Here is a 21863-nt window from a genome sequence, read left to right as displayed (position 1 = left end):
TCCCCGACTACATCTTCCCCCTCTTCTCGTTTCACCCCCACTACATGTCTCCCCTCTTCTTGTGTCTCCCCTAATACTTGCCTCCCCTCTTCTTGTGTCTCCCCCGCTACATGTCTCCCCTCTTCTTGTGTCTCCCCCAATACATGCCTCCCCTCTTCTTGTGTCTCCCCCACTACATGCCTCCCCTCTTCTTGTGTCTCCCCAACTACATGTTTCCCCACTTCTTGTGTCTCCCCCACTGCATCCATCTCCTCTTCTCGTGTCTCCCCCACTACATGTCTCCCCTCTTCTTGTGTCTCCCCCACTAAATGCCTCCCCTCTTCTTGTGTCTCCCCAACTACATGTTTCCCCACTTCTTGTGTCTCCCCCACTACATCCATCTCCTCTTCTCGTGTCTCCCCCACTACATGCCTCCCCTCTTCTTGTGTGTCCCCCACTACATGCCTCCCCTCTTCTTGTGTCTTCCCGACTACAGCTCTCCCCTATTCTTGTGTCTCCCCCACTACATCCCTCCCTGTTTCTCATCACCCCGCCTCTCTCTTCTCGTCCCCATCCTCCCCTGTTCCGTTCCCTGTTCCTGTTCTTCTGTCCTCTGGTATCTCCCCAATAACTGTGTCTCTTTCTCCCTCCCCCCCCTCCTCTCTCTCTCCAACAGGAATCCTGGACCTTCCAGATGTCATCACCCCCAGCAGCAGAGATGTCTCCTCCCCACCAGGACGGTCATCAGATGTCGGTGAGCAGAGCAGCAAAGGGACCTCAGAGGACACCACCCTGCCTGATGAGGATGTACTGGGGAATCAAATGTAGGTAACAAGTAGCATTAAGTTCACCGCCGGTGAAATTATGCCAAAAATGACTCATCCATGTTTGTAACTTTTCAATTTGCATTCCTGCTTTTTATTTGTCCTTAAAACATCAGCCCCCATCCTCAGTTGACCTTGATGAATGTGTGCGTTTCAGGGTACCTGCAGTAGCTGGGAGTGAGCTCAATGAGGTGGACCCCACTGGGCCTCCTGCCCAGACAACAGGTACTTTGAAGCAGTCCTCCATTGAGTAGACAGCATGTCCCACAGATCAACTATTATTGTCTTAACCGTGGTGGTGGTCGGTCCTCAGAGTTCTCCCGGCCTCGTCGCTTCTCATCTCTGCAGTGGTATGACAGCAGGAGCCAACCTTTGCTGATTGCATCAGGGAGATCCATCAGCACAGGATTGGACATCAGATAGAAATCGATGAATGAATGAGTCCGTTTTGCTTATACGTGACGTGACTATCCTCCTCATTGCTGTGTTTCCCTCTCTGTTCCCCTCGTCCCTGTGTGTTGCAGTCAGCCTCAGAGGGACGAGGTCAGCCGGCTGCGGGCCTCCTCTGGTAGGAGCAAGACCCAGCAACACCAGGAGGCCCTTGGGTAAGAGACAGGAAAGACATCTCTTGAGCTGGTTCTTTAGAGAATAAACATGAATACAAGCAGCCTGTTTGGGGCCGCTGATGCCTTCACCCCCTTATAGTCCATAGTTTAAGGAGTTCTGGTTATATTTGTAGAGATTTACACTTTCCCAAACATTGGTTGTCTCTTCTTTAAAACCTAATCATCACGACTATATACTCCGGGCTGGTACATTGACTAATGATGTGTATGTGTTTTCTTCAGCTTGCCCAACATTGGAAACAGCTGCTTCCTGAACGCGTCCCTGCAGTGTCTCTACAGCCTGCCCTGCTTCTGCAGTGACATCACGGGGCAGGAGGACCTCTGGAGCCCCCGGAGAAGAACCAAGCTGAAGCTGCTGAGGTCCAGTAGAGATCCAGACCCTTAGCCCTCACACTAGAGGAGAACCAGACCCTAAGCCCTCACACTAGAGGAGAACCAGACCCTTAGCCCTCACACCAGAGGAGAACCAGACCCTTAGCCCTCACACCAGAGGAGAACCAGACCCTTAGCCCTCACACTAGAGGAGAACCAGACCCTTAGCCCTCACACTAGAGGAGAACCAGAACCATAGCCCTCACAAACTACAGTACAGCTTGGACGATTTACTGACAAAGTGAATGCTCCACTGTACAATATTAAGTACAGTAGGTATACTAAATGCACTTGGTTTTTTTCTGATGCTGTTCTCCAGGTACTTGGGGGAGCTATATAAATCCCGGCAGGGTGAGGGCTCCTACAAAGGCAAGCGCCGGCTCCTTTGGTCCATCAAGAGCAGTCTGGCAGAGTTCAACGAGGAGTACGAGCATATCACTGAGCAGGTACAGCTGATGAGTCCTTATCTCTTGGCTTATGCGCTTGTTGAGGATTAAACACATGTCAACTGAACTTCTGGTTTCTGACAGGATGCTCATGAGTTCCTGCTCCTCCTCTTCATGAAGATGAAGATGGAAGGTGAGACACTGCAGGAGATCTCCACGTCACCCAGCTATATCTGCCCCGTCCAGAACTTTGAGTTCAGACTGCAGTGTGTACGCACCTGCACCAGGTAACGCTTGACTTCATCGAACGTATTATTGTTGTCGCATAATACTACTATAGTTCCTCCATCATTGAATGATGGAAATCAGAGTCAATCAATGTTACGCCAACACTTTTGGCATCATGATCTGGTCTGCTGTGTTCAAATGGTGATTTTCTGTTCTCTGCCCGTCTTAAAAGCTGCGGTGACAAGGTCTTCCAGGAGGAGGAGCAGAACCACTTGTCCTTGGACCTCCACCCGTCGTTGATAGCTGGCCTCCAATTCTACTTCAAAGTCAGTACACCGTTGTGTTGGTGTGTCCGATTACGCTGGTCCACTGATACTCACAGAGCACTTTCCCTCAGCCTTCAGAGTTGGAGTGCACCTGCCGGCAGTGCTCTGGATGTCAGACAACAGCGGTTCGGCATTTCCTCACTCTGCCCAGGTGAGCCATGAACTTGAGTCTGTTGTCTCCAATGTTGCCTTGAAGCAGCCTTTTCATACGTACGGGCGCGTGTGTGCATGCAGCGATCGGACGATGAACCGTTTGTGTCCACAGAGTGTTACTCCTTCACATGAAGCGCTTCCACCACGACGGGGCACGGTTGAGGAAGGTGACCGATGCTGTCAGCGTTCCTCCATGGCTGTCTCTGGCCTCCCTCGTTGGAGAGCAGGGTGCTGCAGCTGGGATAGACCCACTGAGGTAAGAGATAAGGAAACAGACTACGACGGTAGGCAGTGCGTTGTGCTTCATGGAAACAGATTGGGCGGGTTGGGAGTGGTGGGCGTCATTGAAACAGAGTCAGATGAATCTAGATTGGTAATCCGGCCATAAGCTCCCCTGCCTCTTATAGAGGACCTCACGCAACCATTTTAGTGTTTAATTTACGATCCTCAATATGATTAATCATTATGTATGGAATGTGTTGTAGATCAAGTTATGGAGAGGGGGAAATCGCATCTGGAGCAAAACCAAGTGCAAACATGGGTAAGAAAAAAGTGATGGATTCCTATCTCATGCCCAACCGCTTGAGTTTTTCAGTTGTGTACAAAACAGGATTGTTGGTGTGTTTCTCAGCAGCAGTGGATCATCTTGACAGTGCAGGAGACAGGGACAGAGGTCTTCAGGAAGTTCATGGGGTGAGAGGGGCCAGGGAGAGAGCTGTAGTACACAGTGGGACAGAATATGGACAGATTCAAGTGATGATGCAACAGAGAAGCCCCAAGTGTTTTTTACACTGGCACTATGCCCGTCTTATTTGAAACTTTTTCCCGGCATTGGCGTTTTTGCACTTGTAAATAGTTAATGGGGTTTGTAGCCTACATTCAGACGCAGTCTACTCATTCTTCCGTGCGAGTGGCTTAAATAAAATTAAAACATTCCGAGTATGCAAATTATTCTAAAGATGTCTACGTGCGTAGCCCCGCCTGCTCCAATGAACAAGAAAGCCGGCTCTTTGAAGGCTTTACACAGGCAGGACAATGAAACTGTAACATCTGCCAAGCAGCGACCGTACCTGCTTGGCAGTGTAAAAATGCTTAGGGTTAGGGTTAGGTTCTCTGACAAATGAATCCTGTTTCTCTACAGAAGGATCACAGCAACCAGAGCACCTACCGTCTGTCGGGGATGGTCTCTCACCTCGGGGAGAGCATCAACACCGGTAACTAAAGCTTTTATAGTAAAGAATGTACATCTGTACCTGACACACGCGTCAGACACTAGACCCGTCCCACGCTGGGGGACAGTAAGGTAATGGATGTCTTGTGTCCCCCAGGCCACTACGTCAGTGACGTAGCTCGAGAGGACGGCGCCGGATGGTTGACCCTCAACGACGCCCGTGTGACGCCCGCGGAGACGCCGGTCCTGAGGACCAGAGAGAAGACCGCCTACATGTTGTTTTACGTCCTAAGGTGATACTTTAAACGTTACTCTCTACAACAGCCAATGCTTCTTTTAGACTCAGACTGTTTTACTCACTGAACTTACTGAAACACTGACTCCTGCTCGTCTTCTTCCACCAGTGGAGCAGAAGAGGGAAGCCATGTCCCACTGGCTCAGAACCAGGAGCCATCTGGAGCTGAGAGGGACTGACACCTGTGAGGCCCAGGAGAGCGCTTGATTGGTGGTGCCTCTACAGCCCGCTCTGGGGGCCACACCCTGCAGCCCCCCTCTACAGCTGAGGCCCACCTTTAAACGCCCCCCTAGGGGCCACACCCTGAAGCCCCCCTCTACATCCCCCCCTAGGGGCCACACCCTGAAGCCCCCCTCTACATCCCCCCTAGGGGCCACACCCTGAAGCCCCCCTCTACATCCCCCCTAGGGGCCACACCCTGATGCCCCCCTCTAGGGGACCTGAGGCCCCTCTCTACACCCCCCTCTGGGGGCCACACCCTGCGTCCCCCTTCTACAGCCCCCTCTAGGGGCTAACCAACCCCCTCTACACCCCCCTCTCGGGGCCCTGCGGCCCACCTCTTTGGACGTTAAGGCTGATCATAATGAGGATCACTTTATTTTTATTTTGTATCATAATAATGAGGAGCATATTCATATTATGTATAATAATAATGCTGAGGATCATCTTATTATGAATAATAATGTCATTATGTGATCCTTTTTATTATTATGCATGTATAATAATAATAATAATGAGGATAACATTATTATGTACAATAATAATGCTGAGGATCAAATTATGTGTATAATAATAATATGATAATTATGTATAATATATAATGTGAATATATAATATAATAGCACTATATATAATGTAACTATAAAAATAAGATCCCTGTGGAACTAATATATGATTATTGAGCTCTGGTTTTCATTCAATTTCGTTTAAATAAATGTGTTTATTGTATAAATAGTAAAATAACAATTAAAATGTTCATGATATTAATAATTTCAATCAAATCAATAATAAGATATCACCAGAGTATATAATAATAATATATGTCATCAATAACCCCACACATAAAACAGTGAGACACCATTTCAACCTTCAAGTCACAACAACGTCTAACTGATCACTGTTTTGATTTTTTATTTTTTATTTTTTTTTTATTTCTTATTGCTTATTGTGAGGGACCGGCGTGGTCGCCCCACGTATCTGGGATACGGCCAACTGGGAATTCCGAGTGTGAGCAAAAAATGAGGGCAATGGACTGAGGACTAAGAAAAAGTGAAGTTTTAATGTCTCCAAAACATTCACAAAAAATAGAGCAACGTTTCAAATGAAAAGGAAATGACTGCATCCGTCAGCAAACATAAACTAAGAAAATATAACATAGCATAGCCTAACATGAATCTAGCATAGCGTTACTAGTACTGGCCTCACATCAAGCCAGCACCTACCCTCAGCCCCAAACACCAAATGAAAAGGCCCTTAAATAGGGAAATGGTAATTGGACCAATCACGGCCATATGGGCCAGACCATTAGCTGGGGGAACATTTACCTAAAGCTAACATTACTATACTGCCCCCTACCGGGACGGAAGACTAACTTCCACCAGCCCAATCTAATATATATACACACACACACACACACACACACACACACTATAATAATAATAATAATAATAATAAAAACTCTAATGCGAGACAGTGAGAAGGGGGAGGATTTCACCTTCTCACATTTCCCACCACCTCTGGAGTTTCGCCAACAGGATGGCGAGACAAAAAGTCTGCCTCAGTATTCTGCCTTCCCGCTCGGTACTGCACCCTGAAACGCAATGGTTGCAGTGCCAAGAACCAGCGGGTGATGCGAGCATTCGAGTCCTTCATGCTACCCAGCCACTGTGAGGCGCGGTGATCCACAACGAAGGGGTCACGCCCCCTGTCTCCCCCTTAGCAGCCTCTGTTACACAATCACAGAAAGGCCGCTTTACCAAGGGGATCAGTGGCATGACCCATGTTCATCGCCACATAGGCGCTGCGTGCTTTGCCGGCGAGGTAGGGTACTATAAAGACGGCCCAATCCTCTCTTGGCCAGCCAAAGCCATCGCTAACCTCTCGAATGTTATGAGGTACTGCTCAATGTCGTCATCCTCTTCCAGCCTGGGAACGGCCGCCCTGGGCCAGGTCACGGGCGCTGCTGGTGCAGGTGCTGGTGCAGGTGCTGGTGCAGGTGCTGGTGCAGGTGCTGGTGCTGGATCTTGTCCTTTTGGTGCAGATGAAGGCCTCCGGTCAGCCTCGACGTCCTCCCTGAGCTGGTTCAGCTGCATCTGGACACTCCTCCAGCGCTGCTCCTGCTTGGACGCCTCCCGCTCGAAGAGCCTACGCACTGCGGTAAGGTCCGACTCCTCAGGCGGGTCTCCGCCGGATGCCTGGTCCTCACCATGGCCGTCTTCCTCCTCCATCTCCAGCAGAACCCCTCTGGACAGCCTCTGCTCTATTCGTCGCCAGATTCGGCCTCGTCCTCGTCTTCCACCGCGTCCTCGTCTTCCCCCTCGTCCCTCCAGTTTCTCAGAAGCGTCGAAAAAAAAAGATCCCACCACTGCCACCAAATGTGAGGGACCGGCGTGGTCGCCCCACGTATCTGGGATACGGCCAACTGGGAATTCCGAGTGTGAGCAAAAAATGAGGGCAATGGACTGAGGACTAAGAAAAAGTGAAGTTTTAATGTCTCCAAAACATTCACAAAAAATAGAGCAACGTTTCAAATGAAAAGGAAATGACTGCATCCGTCAGCAAACATAAACTAAGAAAATATAACATAGCATAGCCTAACATGAATCTAGCATAGCGTTACTAGTACTGGCCTCACATCAAGCCAGCACCTACCCTCAGCCCAAACACCAAATGAAAAGGCCCTTAAATAGGGAAATGGTAATTGGACCAATCACGGCCATATGGGCCAGACCATTAGCTGGGGGAACATTTACCTAAAGCTAACATTACTATACTGCCCCCTACCGGGACGGAAGACTAACTTCCACCAGCCCAATCTAATATATATACACACACACACACACACACACACACACACACACACACACACACACACACACACACACACACACACACACACACACACACACACACACACACACACACACACACACACACACACACACACACACACACACACTATAATAATAATAATAACTAGAACTGCAAGCAGTTATGCAGGGGTCCAAGAAGTGTGCATTTCGCCGGCACAACGCGACAAGAAATGTGCATTTCGCCGGCACAACGCAAAGCAAGTATTCAAAACGCTACCGTGAACAACATGTGGATATAAAGGTTTTGACTGTGGGAGCTTCGGTGTGGGAGTTATAGCCCAAAACGCGTTTTCAGAACATTCCATTGGCGATTAGGAGATGTATTATTTCGTCGTTTTTTTGCGCCCTCTTGTGGCGAAATTTTCCAAAGACAATTTTCCTTTTCCAAATAACTCCCGCCCACATTAATAATTCTTGACCATAATTTTTATATAGACTCGGGTTTGCCCCGTGATGGTTCCCTCATAGTTTGAAGAACATTCCTTTGGCCAATTAGAAGATATACAATTTCCTCGTTTATGGCGCCCCCTAATGGCGAAATTTTCCGAATTTTTTATCGTACGACATTAAGGTTAGCACCAACATGTGTGTAAAATTTGGACTCGTTCCGATGTCTAATTTTGGATTTCTTTGGATTTTTGATTTTCCACGTCTAATTTAGCTCATAAACCAATATTCAAAACGCTACCATTTCGTCGTCGAGGGTCGGATCAAAAAAGTGTCTATCATTTCTTTGCGTGTGCGTCTGAAGATGCCGTGTGCAAAGTTTGGTGTTGATTGGTCAAGAAATATGGGAGGAGTAGCGAAAAAACAGTTTTGCGGTTTTCGCGATTTTGCGAAAAAAAATTATAGACGCAAATGGGCGTGGCCTATGCCAAAAGATGCAGCAGACTCCAGTGAATATGTGCGTACAAGTTTTTGACTGTGGGAGGTTCGGTGTGGGAGTTATAGCCCCAAACGCGTTTTCCCTTGGTATAGCGCCACCTAGTGGCCGGCGTGTCTGGATTTTGTCGTCTCCCGTCACCTCACGGACCTGGATCTAGTCATGCAATTGGCGTGTCGGCACCATTTACGGTCTGGGCTGTGGTACCACTTCTAGCCGGGAATAATAATAATAATAATAAGAAAAATCCTTACAAAAACAATAGGGATCCAACCTGTTGGCTTGGACCCCTAATAAAAACTCTAATGCGAGACAGTGAGAAGGGGGAGGATTTCACCTTCTCACACTTATGTTTATTTATTTATGTATTTATTTATTTTTTCCACAATGTCTTGCTTTTTAAAAAATGTATGATGACTATATGCTCTGTAAGGTGACCTTGGGTGTCTTGAAAGGCGCCTCTAAATTAAATGTATTATTATTATTATTATAAATGCGTTTACTTGCTACTAATCCCCTGTGTTTGGTCCGCTTCCTCAGTCTCCAGTCTCACCCTTTAATCACATCAACCACATAAGGTTTACATCGTCCACAGCTCAGCATTGTTTGAGCAGTAGATTTGAGGAACATCCAAACAACAAACACTTGATATAGATCATTTGCTTGGCGAGTCTGACTTAAAAAATGTATTTGCACTCATTTAAAGTTTTTCAGTTACTGTTAAGACAGCATCCTCAGAATTAAAGGATATTAACGGCAGGAGAGGAAGAATTGTTTTGGTCTATCCAGAGCCGAATAACAGAGTTCAGGTAAAGAAAGGTGTCACTTCTCTATGTAGGCCTACTCAAGAACAGAGAGTTCAGGTAAAGAAAGTGGTTTCAATCAGGTTGGTCTTCCTCTTTATAGTGCCATATAATGTGACTAATATTAATATAATGTTACATGACCAAGCCAAGTAAGTTCAACTGTTGCTTGTTCATGAATAACAAAAACTGACACTAATAAATCAAAAAGACCCTTCATGAAGATTGGGCAAACCAAACTGTCAAATGAGCTGTTCATTAGACAATTACTTCACATTATATTTTTTTTGCTTGGTTGACATTTTACTATTTTCTATAAATAGATAATATATACATTTTTACAAATGCTAGTTTCAACTATGTTGATCGAATATGGTCTAAATCAAACCTACCGAGTCAGCCCAGTGGATAACACTATCCAAGATCAAGTCTGAAATCCAACTTTTGGAAGAATTGCCACTCTCCACTATTGTTCTTTAGTTTTATTCTTTCTTTCTTCTTCTGTATTATTCTATACGTATATGTAGACACAGAATTTCGATATAATTTATACTTTTTTAAGAATCACAGTTAATTTCATACCGTATATTTCCAGTTGGTCTCAAGGACGTTGAGGCTCGAGCGTGAGCAGTTCTGGAGATGACAGCCAAGGTGACAGGGCGGCTAGTTAGCGATAGCCCATGGTGGCTATGAGAGCTAACCATTGCGGACGTCGTGGAGCCTAAAACAACGTCAACCTAGAAACATAATGTGAAGCTTAAACGGTTCTGTGTTTCGTGTTACACTTGCGATAAAATGATGAATCGATTGGAAATATGATTGTTAGAAATCTGCCGTTTGTCTGTGGAGAGCCCCGTTTATATTGCTAAAGGCTAGGCGCTTGCTACATATCCGTGTGTACGTCCACCGGTAAAAGATAAATGCTAAAATCAATGCTTGCCTGTCCAATAGTAATTAGGGGCGAGGGAGGGCTTTCAGACCTGTCACTCAAACCACCGCGCCAGTAGAGATTTGATTCGCGAAGCATTTGCGGCGCTGCCGGTGGCTGAACATTAGTTCTCCGGTTGATGTTCTTTAAGTTCTTGTAAGAATATTTCAAGTTCAATTTCTACATAAATGTAAGATCATTTTATGCGTGTTTATTTTGAGGGTTGTTTTAATATTAGCTAATTTACCCAACATGTTAAATTAGCGTGTCCCTGCACACTGAGCGCGCGTGTGTGTTTGTGTGTAACGTAAAAGTTATTAGGTAAATTACGTCGCATTCAGGTGTTAATTTTGCTCACAATTTGACTTATATGTGCCTATTTTGTGCGTTGTGGATGTCATCGAAGACCCATTTTCTACTGCTATCAGTGTGTTCTTTACGCAGACCTTGTGAGTAGGCCTATATGTGTGTGTGTGTGTGTGTGTGTGTGTGTGTGTGTGTGTGTGTGTGTGTGTGTGTGTGTGTGTGTGTGTGTGTGTGTGTGTGTGTGTGTGTGTGTGTGTGTGTGTGTGTGTGTGTGTGTGTTAGCGATGGATGAGAGGTCCCTTGTATACCACATAACGTCATAGATAATAAGGTTGCGTTTCGGTGTGTATTCGTGTGTTTGCCATTGCAGAAGTATACGATTTATCGGTTTTCTGGCAATATACGTTTTTAGCTGGTTTTTGGTTGATTGGGTGTTTTTTAGTCCATAATTGGGCTGGTAATTGCCAATCCGATCTGGCAACACATGCCTATATCTACACAAACGATACGCGATATAAAAGCTGAGACTCAAAGGAGACCAACGGGATCCTCATTTTGTGAGCTTATTTCGATTAACTAAATGTGAAGTAATAAGGTCAATAATATATATTTTCCAAGTCTCAAACAAATACCCACAACGTACTCAAATATATTCAAACTCGGTCACATTAGCTCTTTTTTTAACCCACTTTATTTGTTTTCGAACCATTTGACAACACTATTTTCAAATCCTTTCGCTTGATTTAAAGCCATTTAACATTTCTTTACGTCTTAAACTAGGTGGTTTTACTTATGAAACATGTTTTCAACCTCAGTTTGCACTACAGCACTCACCGCATTTTCTGCAGGAAATGCATTTTCTAGTTTCTAATTTGTTAAGATTATGTGGATAGACTTTGATTTAGCATGGCCTAACATGCTTGATGGACAGATATGGTTAGCGATAATTATACAATATGAAGCATAATAATAGCGATAGGCTAGCACCAATCAATTTTTATTCATTTTAAATGCTAAATGTGACGGGATGAGACGGTAATGTGGACATCCATCACATTACCACATAAGGCTTGTTTTGAGAGGTAGGCCTACTTATATTGTAATTAGAAGAGTGCTGCATGCAGCTCTCAATTGTTGTTCTTCAGTTGTATTCCTTCTTCTTCATTATTCTATACAAACTTTTTAGAGACAGAATTTCATCAATCCCTTTTGATTAATTTTAAATGCTAAATGGGAGGGGATGAGACGCTGATGTTGACATCCATTACATTACCATATAAGGCTTGTTTTGAGAGGTTCTGAGATCCATGGTCTCCTTGACGACAGCATCACTGCCTCATTCAAGCGAGACGCCACGCGGACTGACTCACGCACGCTGCACGAAGTTGTCTTTGCTAGTTGTTGCTAATTGTTGCTAATTAATCGTGGGTTGATCATTATATCTACTTGACTGTACTTGTCGAAGAGGAAAGCAAACATGGGTGGCTGTTGCTCCAGACAGGTACAAATACATCTTAATCATGACTCTTGAATGTTACACCTTGCAATCTTTCCTTGAGGTTGCGATGGAAACCTTTCATCAAATTGTGAAACGTAATCAATATAATTATTGATCATGCATTTATGTAATAATCCCTATAAGTAACCCGATATTTACGGCCAACACTGAAACCTTATTTTAATAAATATTTTTTTAAAAACACATCTGGCCGCCAGCTTCTTATTTGTTGTTCTTTGAACACGTGTTAGCGACCTGAACGTTCTGATGGCCGCAGGCTACATTGACCCGTTCTAATCGACCCCAAACTTTTCAACGGTAGTGTGTGTGTGTGTATATCTATCTATCTATCTATAGATAGATAGATATATCATACAGTACCGTTAAAAAGTCTAAATACATATATACATGTATGATAACTTCTTGTGTTTCTTTCATTCATTCATTTTTGATACAATCATTTATAATAAATTTTCCCATCATCATTTAAATATCGTAATATTATAATTAATTCTCACGCCCCTTTCTTCAAACAGCCTGCCATGGAGGAAGATGGAGGAGAACCTGACCACCGCCCGGCCCCTTCTGTGGTTGCATCGCTGCCTCAGAAGAAACCCTCTTTTTTCCCCACTTTCCCATCCCTCCCCTCTTCTCGTTTCAACCCCACTGCATCTCTACCCTCTTCTCGTTTCTCCCCCACTGCATGCCTCCCCTCTTCTTGTGTCTCCCCCACTACATCTCTCCTCTCTTCTCGTTTCTCCCCCACTACATCCCTCCCGTATTCTTGTGTCTCCACCACTACATGCCTTCCAACTTCTCGCGTCTCCCCGACTACATCTTCCCCCTCTTCTCGTTTCACCCCCACTACATGTCTCCCCTCTTCTTGTGTCTCCCCTAATACATGCCTCCCCTCTTCTTGTGTCTCCCCCGCTACATGTCTCCCCTCTTCTTGTGTCTCCCCCAATACATGCCTCCCCTCTTCTTGTGTCTCCCCCACTACATGCCTCCCCTCTTCTTGTGTCTCCCCAACTACATGTTTCCCCACTTCTTGTGTCTCCCCCACTACATCCATCTCCTCTTCTCGTGTCTCCCCCACTACATGTCTCCCCTCTTCTTGTGTCTCCCCCACTAAATGCCTCCCCTCTTCTTGTGTCTCCCCAACTACATGTTTCCCCACTTCTTGTGTCTCCCCCACTACATCCATCTCCTCTTCTCGTGTCTCCCCCACTACATGTCTCCCCTCTTCTTGTGTCTCCCCCACTACATGCCTCCCCTCTTCTTGTGTCTTCCCGACTACAGCTCTCCCCTATTCTTGTGTCTCCCCCACTACATCCCTCCCTGTTTCTCATCACCCCGCCTCTCTCTTCTCGTCCCCATCCTCCCCTGTTCCGTTCCCTGTTCCTGTTCTTCTGTCCTCTGGTATCTCCCCAATAACTGTGTCTCTTTCTCCCTCCCCCCCCTCCTCTCTCTCTCCAACAGGAATCCTGGACCTTCCAGATGTCATCACCCCCAGCAGCAGAGATGTCTCCTCCCCACCAGGACGGTCATCAGATGTCGGTGAGCAGAGCAGCAAAGGGACCTCAGAGGACACCACCCTGCCTGATGAGGATGTACTGGGGAATCAAATGTAGGTAACAAGTAGCATTAAGTTCACCGCCGGTGAAATTATGCCAAAAATGACTCATCCATGTTTCTAACTTTTCAATTTGCATTCCTGCTTTTTATTTGTCCTTAAAACATCAGCCCCCACCCTCAGTTGACCTTGATGAATGTGTGCGTTTCAGGGTACCTGCAGTAGCTGGGAGTGAGCTCAATGAGGTGGACCCCACTGGGCCTCCTGCCCAGACAACAGGTACTTTGAAGCAGTCCTCCATTGAGTAGACAGCATGTCCCACAGATCAACTATTATTGTCTTAACCGTGGTGGTGGTCGGTCCTCAGAGTTCTCCCGGCCTCGTCGCTTCTCATCTCTGCAGTGGTATGACAGCAGGAGCCAACCTTTGCTGATTGCATCAGGGAGATCCATCAGCACAGGATTGGACATCAGATAGAAATCGATGAATGAATGAGTCCGTTTTGCTTATACGTGACGTGACTATCCTCCTCATTGCTGTGTTTCCCTCTCTGTTCCCCTCGTCCCTGTGTGTTGCAGTCAGCCTCAGAGGGACGAGGTCAGCCGGCTGCGGGCCTCCTCTGGTAGGAGCAAGACCCAGCAACACCAGGAGGCCCTTGGGTAAGAGACAGGAAAGACATCTCTTGAGCTGGTTCTTTAGAGAATAAACATGAATACAAGCAGCCTGTTTGGGGCCGCTGATGCCTTCACCCCCTTATAGTCCATAGTTTAAGGAGTTCTGGTTATATTTGTAGAGATTTACACTTTCCCAAACATTGGTTGTCTCTTCTTTAAAACCTAATCATCACGACTATATACTCCGGGCTGGTACATTGACTAATGATGTGTATGTGTTTTCTTCAGCTTGCCCAACATTGGAAACAGCTGCTTCCTGAACGCGTCCCTGCAGTGTCTCTACAGCCTGCCCTGCTTCTGCAGTGACATCACGGGGCAGGAGGACCTCTGGAGCCCCCGGAGAAGAACCAAGCTGAAGCTGCTGAGGTCCAGTAGAGATCCAGACCCTTAGCCCTCACACTAGAGGAGAACCAGACCCTAAGCCCTCACACTAGAGGAGAACCAGACCCTTAGCCCTCACACCAGAGGAGAACCAGACCCTTAGCCCTCACACCAGAGGAGAACCAGACCCTTAGCCCTCACACTAGAGGAGAACCAGACCCTTAGCCCTCACACTAGAGGAGAACCAGAACCATAGCCCTCACAAACTACAGTACAGCTTGGACGATTTACTGACAAAGTGAATGCTCCACTGTACAATATTAAGTACAGTAGGTATACTAAATGCACTTGGTTTTTTTCTGATGCTGTTCTCCAGGTACTTGGGGGAGCTATATAAATCCCGGCAGGGTGAGGGCTCCTACAAAGGCAAGCGCCGGCTCCTTTGGTCCATCAAGAGCAGTCTGGCAGAGTTCAACGAGGAGTACGAGCATATCACTGCCCAGGTGAAAAAATATTATACTTCAACGACACTTTTGAAAGGATGTACTAAGTCCACTTTTAGTATGTAACTGTATTCTGTACTAATTTCGTCGCATTCAAGTATACCAAAGTGTACTAAGGTATACCTTAAGTACTACTATAGATATACTCCAGTATACTCCAAGTGTAAATAGTATGCTAAAATTGCACAACTTTTGACAACCTTTAAGTGTACTGAAGTACACTAGTGAAAAGTATGATTTCTAGCATTTGAAACACTCTTGCAGTACAATAGCATTATATTACCAGTGTGTTTGAAATATACTTAAAAAGGCAGTATGGTTCAATTGATAGTAGTATATAAGTATATTTTGAACACACTATTATCATACTTCTGTCATATTTCAAATTAAATTCAAATACACTTTCTGACTATATTTAGTACTTTTTAAGTCTGCCATTATGTTAATTAAAATGTATTTATAGTACATTTCTATCACAATTGCAGCATCAAAGGCATGCACTTTAAGTACAATGTTATTATACTCTAAAGAGGAGCAGAAGTGTATATTGAGTGTATTTTATCACTGCTTATACTACATAATAGAAGTGTATTTTTAACACACTATTATCATTCCTCTGTCATATTTCTAATTAAATTCAAGTACACTTTCTGACTATATTTAGTACTTTTAAAGTGTGCAATTATGTAACTAAAAATGCATTTATTATGTATTTATAGTCAATTTGTGTCACAATTTAAGCATCAAAGGCATGTACTTAAAGTATAGTTATTATACTATAATGTAAAGTGGAAGCGTATATTAAGGGTATTTTAAGTACAATACTGTTATACTACTAAGTACTTTATAAATACTACAGAAATATACTTACAATACATATTATACTTCACATGCACTTCTTTCTGGTACCATTTTAGTACACTCCATGGGTGCTATTTTGTTCCATGACAAAAAACACTTAAATTGTACAAACCAAAACTTTAATTTAAATATTAATACAAACATACATTCAATAACACCTAACTTTAAAACATCTGACATATATAACATATATAATAAAGCTACTGAGGAGCAACCTTGGTGTAGCCCTCATTATTGCATTTCCTCCGCAGCAGGGCCCGGATCTCACTAACCATGGTGTTGGGGAATTTCTCCCTCACCGTGTCTGTGAAAACAGGAAGGACGCATGTGATTTAAGACTTAAGATAAACAATAAATTACATTGACACAGACTAGTGCTTGTGCCCATTGGGAGCGTGCCCGTTCGGAGCGCGTGCCCAATCGGAGCGTGCCAAACGTAAAAAAAACGCAGCCCCCGGTACGCCACGTGCCCCCGCTACGCAACGTGGTCCAGCTACGCCACAGGCCCCCGCTATAAAACAACTCTTTCTATTAGGCTATCATCATTACCGTAACATTCCTACATTTTACAATACAAATACGACGCAAAGACGCTCTCAGGCGCAAACGTAGCCCCCGCTACGCCACAGGCCCCCACTACGCCAGTTGATCCAGTAACTTTACTTCGATTACTAAATTCAAGCATTATACTTCGATAAAAGCAACTCTTTCTATTAGGCTATCATCATTACCGTAACATTCCAACAGACTATAGCCAAAGTTAGCTGACGTTACAGAGTATTTCGGAATCATTTCACTACCGTTTTGGAACTGACTTACCTCCAAAGAAAAGCAATTTGGCTGCAATAGGCTTCGCCTCTTGTTGTCGCCGTTGTGTAGGCCAAATTACCTCTATCCAGCCCTGCTCCGACTCGAGGTCTTCCCTGCAGTTAACCGTTATTTTTTTATTTCTGTATGCATCACGTATGACGGATGTATTATCTGCTCTAACGGAGCCGTCTTGGAAATAAAACAAACCAAACACTGTCATTGTTTGACCCGGAGATATTAGGTGCTCACTGCTCAATTTCAAATGGAACACTAACCGTCCGCGCCAAGTGTATTTGAGTAAACCACCAATTGGCGACCTAAATACTACATTCTCATTGGACGTCGATTTGCAGCCGCACACTGATTGGATGGCCGTTATAAACTTGCTATTTTCAAATTTTGGTTATAGCCTTGGATTTTCTTTAATAGTTAGTCGTTGGAGCTAGTAAAAGTAGCCATTTCAGTATTATTTATCTGTATTTTTTTGATTAATTCAACACTTTGGTTGTGATGATGTATGAATATACTTAAATAAACTTCTAATGAAGTGAAATTAAAGTATACTAAAAATGAAGCATGTTAATAGTGTATTACTAAGTGTACTTTTCAGAATCACACTGAATGACAACTATAAGTTTTTGCAATTTAGTATACTTTTTCTAAGTGCACTGAAATACAGCTTAAAATTAACTTGCATTAAAGTGAACTGTAAGGAAGTATACTTAAATACACTACTAATAAAGGGAAATTTAAGTATACTTTGATAAAGCATTTTAATAGTGTATTACAAAGGACTTGAAATGAAGTGTACTTTTCAGAAGTACACTAAAGTACCACTTTAAGTATGTGCAACTTAGTATACTTTTTCTAAGTACACTGAAATACAGCTTAAAAAGTATTTGCATTAAAGTGCACTTCATGGAAGTACACTTAAATACACTTCTAATGAAGTGAAATTAAATTACACTCTAAAAAAGCATTTTAATAGTGTATTACAAAGGACTTGAAACAAAGTGTACTTTTCAGAAGTACACTAAAATACCACTTTAAGTATTTGAAACTTAGTATACTTTTGCTAAGTATACTGAAATACAGCTTAAAATTAACTTAAATTAAAGTGAACTTTACGGAAGTATACTTCAATACACTTCTAATGAAGTGAAATTAAATTACACTTTAAAAAAGTATTTTAATAGTGAATTCCAAAATACTTGAAAATGAGTGTACTTTTCAGAAGTACACTAAGGTACAAATTACAATACACTTACAATAAAGTACACTTTTTATAAATACACTAAATTACCACTATAAGTATTTGCAATTTAGTATACTTTTTCTAAGTACACTTATGTACAATTTAAATAAACTTAAAATAAAGTATACTTTTTAAAAGTACAAAGCAATACCGCTTTAAGTATTGCAGAATTAGTATACTTATTTTTAAGTACGTTAAAGTTGAATTTAATGACATTTATTGCGAAGTACACTTTTTAAAAGTATATGTTAAGTATACTTTAAATTAAGCACAAAAAGTAAAAGTATACTTATACTAACTTTTGTATAATTGATTTATACTTGTAATACACTAAAGTATACTACTTTTTCACCTGGGTGAGCAGGTACAGCTGATGAGTCCTTATCTCTTGGCTTATGCGCTTGTTGAGGATTAAACACATGTCAACTGAACTTCTGGTTTCTGACAGGATGCTCATGAGTTCCTGCTCCTCCTCTTCATGAAGATGAAGATGGAAGGTGAGACACTGCAGGAGATCTCCACGTCACCCAGCTATATCTGCCCCGTCCAGAACTTTGAGTTCAGACTGCAGTGTGTACGCACCTGCACCAGGTAACGCTTGACTTCATCGAACGTATTATTGTTGTCGCATAATACTACTATAGTTCCTCCATCATTGAATGATGGAAATCAGAGTCAATCAATGTTACGCCAACACTTTTGGCATCATGATCTGGTCTGCTGTGTTCAAATGGTGATTTTCTGTGCCCGTCTTAAAAGCTGCGGTGACAAGGTCTTCCAGGAGGAGGAGCAGAACCACTTGTCCTTGGACCTCCACCCGTCGTTGATAGCTGGCCTCCAATTCTACTTCAAAGTCAGTACACCGTTGTGTTGGTGTGTCCGATTACGCTGGTCCACTGATACTCACAGAGCACTTTCCCTCAGCCTTCAGAGTTGGAGTGCACCTGCCGGCAGTGCTCTGGATGCCAGGCAACAGCGGTTCGGCATTTCCTCACTCTGCCCAGGTGAGCCATGAACTTGAGTCAGTTGTCTCCAATGTTGCCTTGAAGCAGCCTTTTCATACGTACGGGCGCGTGTGTGCATGCAGCGATCGGACGATGAACCGTTTGTGTCCACAGAGTGTTACTCCTTCACATGAAGCGCTTCCACCACGACGGGGCACGGTTGAGGAAGGTGACCGATGCTGTCAGCGTTCCTCCATGGCTGTCTCTGGCCTCCCTCGTTGGAGAGCAGGGTGCTGCAGCTGGGATAGACCCACTGAGGTAAGAGATAAGGAAACAGACTACGACGGTAGGCAGTGCGTTGTGCTTCATGGAAACAGATTGGGCGGGTTGGGAGTGGTGGGCGTCATTGAAACAGAGTCAGATGAATCTAGATTGGTAATCCGGCCATAAGCTCCCCTGCCTCTTATAGAGGACCTCACGCAACCATTTTAGTGTTTAATTTACGATCCTCAATATGATTAATCATTATGTATGGAATGTGTTGTAGATCAAGTTATGGAGAGGGGGACATCGCATTTGGAGCAAAACCAAGTGCAAACATGGGTAAGAAAAAAGTGATGGATTCCTATCTCATGCCCAACCGCTTCAGTTTTTCAGTTGTGTACAAAACAGGATTGTTGGTGTGTTTCTCAGCAGCAGTGGATCATCTTGACAGTGCAGGAGACAGGGACAGAGGTCTTCAGGAAGTTCATGGGGTGAGAGGGGCCAGGGAGAGAGCTGTAGTACACAGTGGGACAGAATATGGACAGATTCAAGTGATGATGCAACAGAGAAGCTCAAAGCGTTTTTTACACTGGCAATATGCCCGTCTTATTTGAAACTTTTTCCCGGCATTGGCGTTTTTGCACTTGTAAATAGTTAATGGGGTTTGTAGCCTACATTCAGACGCAGTCTACTCATTCTTGCGTGCGAGTGGCTTGAATAAAATAAAAACATTCAGAGTATGCAAATTATTCTAAAGATGTCTACGTGCGTAGCCCCGCCTGCTCCAATGAACAAGAAAGCCGGCTCTTTGAGGGCTTTACACAGGCAGGACAGTGAAACTGTAACATCTGCCAAGCAGCGACCGTACCTGCTTGGCAGTGTAAAAATGCTTAGGGTTAGGGTTAGGTTCTCTGACAAATGAATCCTGTTTCTCTACAGAAGGATCACAGCAACAAGAGCACCTACCGTCTGTCGGGGATGGTCTCTCACCTCGGGGAGAGCATCAACACCGGTAACTAAAGCTTTTATAGTAAAGAATGTACATCTGTACCTGACACACGCGTCAGACACTAGACCCGTCCCACGCTGGGGGACAGTAAGGTAATGGATGTCTTGTGTCCCCCAGGCCACTACATCAGTGACGTCGCTGGAGAGGACTGCGCCGGATGGTTGACCCTCAACGACGCCCGTGTGACGCCCGCGGAGACGCCGGTCTTGAGGACCAGAGAGAAGACCGCCTACATGTTGTTTTACGTCCTAAGGTGATACTTTAAACGTTACTCTCTACAACAGCCAATGCTTCTTTTAGACTCAGTCTGTTTTACTCACTGAACTTACTGAAACACTGACTCCTGCTCGTCTTCTTCCACCAGTGGAGCAGAAGAGGGAAGCCATGTCCCACTGGCTCAGAACCAGGAGCCATCTGGAGCTGAGAGGGACTGACACCTGTGAGGCCCAGGAGAGCGCTTGATTGGTGGTGCCTCTACAGCCCACTCTGGGGGCCGCACCCTGCAGCCCCCCTCTACAGCTGAGGCCCACCTTTAAACGCCCCCCTAGGGGCCACACCCTGAAGCCCCCCTATACATCCCCCCCTAGGGGCCACACCCTGAAGCCCCCCTCTACATCCCCCCCTAGGGGCCACACCCTGAAGCCCCCCTCTACATCCCCCCCTAGGGGCCACACCCTGAAGCCCCCATCTACATCCCCCCCTAGGGGCCACACCCTGAAGCCCCCCTCTACATCCCCCTCTGGGGGCCACACCCTGAAGCCCCCCTCTAACCCCCCCTAGGGGCCACACCCTGAAGCCCCCCTCTACATCCCCCTCTGGGGGCCACACCCTGAAGCCCCCCTCTACATCCCCCCCTAGGGGCCACACCCTGAAGCCCCCCTCTACATCCCCCCCTAGGGGCCACACCCTGAAGCCCCCCTCTACATCCCCCCTAGGGGCCACACCCTGATGCCCCCCTCTAGGGGACCTGAGGCCCCTCTCTATACCCCCCTCTGGGGGCCACCCCCTGCGGCCCCCTTCTACAGCCCCCTCTAGGGGCTAACCAACCCCCTCTACAGCCCCCTCTAGGGGCCCTCCTCTTTGGACGTTAAGGCTGATCATAATGAGGATCACTTTATTTTTATTTTGTATCATAATAATAATGAGGAGCATATTCATATTATGTATAATAATAATGCTGAGGATCATCTTATTATGAATAATAATGTCATTATGTGATCCTTTTTATTATTATACATGTATAATAATAATAATAATAATGAGGATAACATTATTATGTATAATAATAATGCTTAGGATCATATTATGTGTATAATAATAACATGATAATTATGTATAATATATAATTTGAATATATAATATAATAGCACTGTATATGTAACTATAAAAATAAGATCACCTGTTGAACTTATCTATGATCATTAGGCTCTGGTTTTGATTTAATTCAATACTTTTTTTTAAATAATGTATTTAATGTATAAATAATAACAATACAATTGTTCATGATGGTAATAATGATATAAATCTAATAAAATCAATGATAATGATAAGATACCATCAGTTTATAATGATAATATATGTCATCAATAAATGTGTTCACTTACTACTAGTCTCCTGTGTTTGGTCCGCTTCCTCAGTCTCCAGTCTCACCCTTTAATCACATCAACCACATAACACAGGTTTACATCGTCCACAGCTCAGCATTGTTTGAGCAGTAGATTTGAGGAAAATCCAAACAACAAACACTTGATATAGATCATTTGCTTATTAATTACCAGG

General features: G+C 44.4%; 2 protein-coding genes and 2 long non-coding RNA genes across 7 annotated transcripts; 2 read left to right on the top strand and 2 right to left on the bottom strand.

Annotated features, from left to right (window-relative positions):
- The first annotated feature begins 419 nt into the window (after positions 1–419).
- On the top strand, positions 420–5015 carry LOC115536149 (ubiquitin carboxyl-terminal hydrolase 37-like). 4 transcript variants are annotated; one of them, XM_030347839.1, is made up of 15 exons: positions 420–803; positions 961–1028; positions 1117–1153; positions 1328–1408; positions 1652–1789; positions 2121–2247; positions 2332–2474; positions 2648–2741; positions 2813–2892; positions 3007–3150; positions 3380–3435; positions 3529–3587; positions 4036–4108; positions 4223–4358; positions 4470–5015. In XM_030347839.1, coding segments are annotated over exons 1-15 (1308 nt in total). In that variant the 5' UTR covers positions 420–801; the 3' UTR covers positions 4540–5015. The 4 variants fall into 4 exon arrangements, with proteins under 4 accessions (XP_030203699.1, XP_030203698.1, XP_030203697.1 ...); XM_030347838.1 differs by having other exon boundaries at positions 3526–3587; XM_030347837.1 differs by having other exon boundaries at positions 3380–3587.
- On the bottom strand, positions 3490–10019 carry LOC115536151 (uncharacterized). The gene is made up of 4 exons (XR_003974612.1): positions 9721–10019; positions 4435–4542; positions 4148–4311; positions 3490–3609 (listed from the first exon to the last, which is right to left on the bottom strand). It is a non-coding gene; the product is annotated as an uncharacterized LOC115536151 (long non-coding RNA).
- Positions 10020–13082: 3063 nt separating this feature from the next.
- LOC115536086 (ubiquitin carboxyl-terminal hydrolase 37-like) lies at positions 13083–15057 on the top strand. The gene is made up of 7 exons (XM_030347738.1): positions 13083–13497; positions 13655–13722; positions 13811–13847; positions 14022–14102; positions 14346–14483; positions 14815–14941; positions 15040–15057. Coding segments are annotated over exons 1-7 (471 nt in total). The 5' UTR covers positions 13083–13495.
- Positions 15058–15884: 827 nt separating this feature from the next.
- On the bottom strand, positions 15885–18225 carry LOC115536150 (uncharacterized). Its single transcript, XR_003974611.1, has 2 exons — positions 16622–18225; positions 15885–16106 (listed from the first exon to the last, which is right to left on the bottom strand). It is a non-coding gene; the product is annotated as an uncharacterized LOC115536150 (long non-coding RNA).
- Between the last annotated feature and the right edge of the window lie 3638 nt (positions 18226–21863).

This window comes from Gadus morhua, chromosome 22 (assembly GCF_902167405.1).
Source record: "Gadus morhua chromosome 22, gadMor3.0, whole genome shotgun sequence".
Taxonomy (NCBI): domain Eukaryota; kingdom Metazoa; phylum Chordata; class Actinopteri; order Gadiformes; family Gadidae; genus Gadus; species Gadus morhua.
This window is presented reverse-complemented; position numbering and strand designations above follow the sequence as displayed.

Excerpts from the sequence above, each read along its gene's own strand:
- LOC115536086 (XM_030347738.1), top strand. Across the intron at positions 13,723-13,810 it reads GCCTCCTGCCCAGACAACAG|AGTTCTCCCGGCCTCGTCGC; the intron begins GTACTTTGAAGC and ends GTCGGTCCTCAG. Across the intron at positions 13,848-14,021 it reads CGCTTCTCATCTCTGCAGTG|TCAGCCTCAGAGGGACGAGG; the intron begins GTATGACAGCAG and ends TGTGTGTTGCAG.
- LOC115536149 (XM_030347837.1), top strand. Across the intron at positions 3,151-3,379 it reads GCTGGGATAGACCCACTGAG|ATCAAGTTATGGAGAGGGGG; the intron begins GTAAGAGATAAG and ends AATGTGTTGTAG. Across the intron at positions 3,588-4,035 it reads GTCTTCAGGAAGTTCATGGG|AAGGATCACAGCAACCAGAG; the intron begins GTGAGAGGGGCC and ends GTTTCTCTACAG.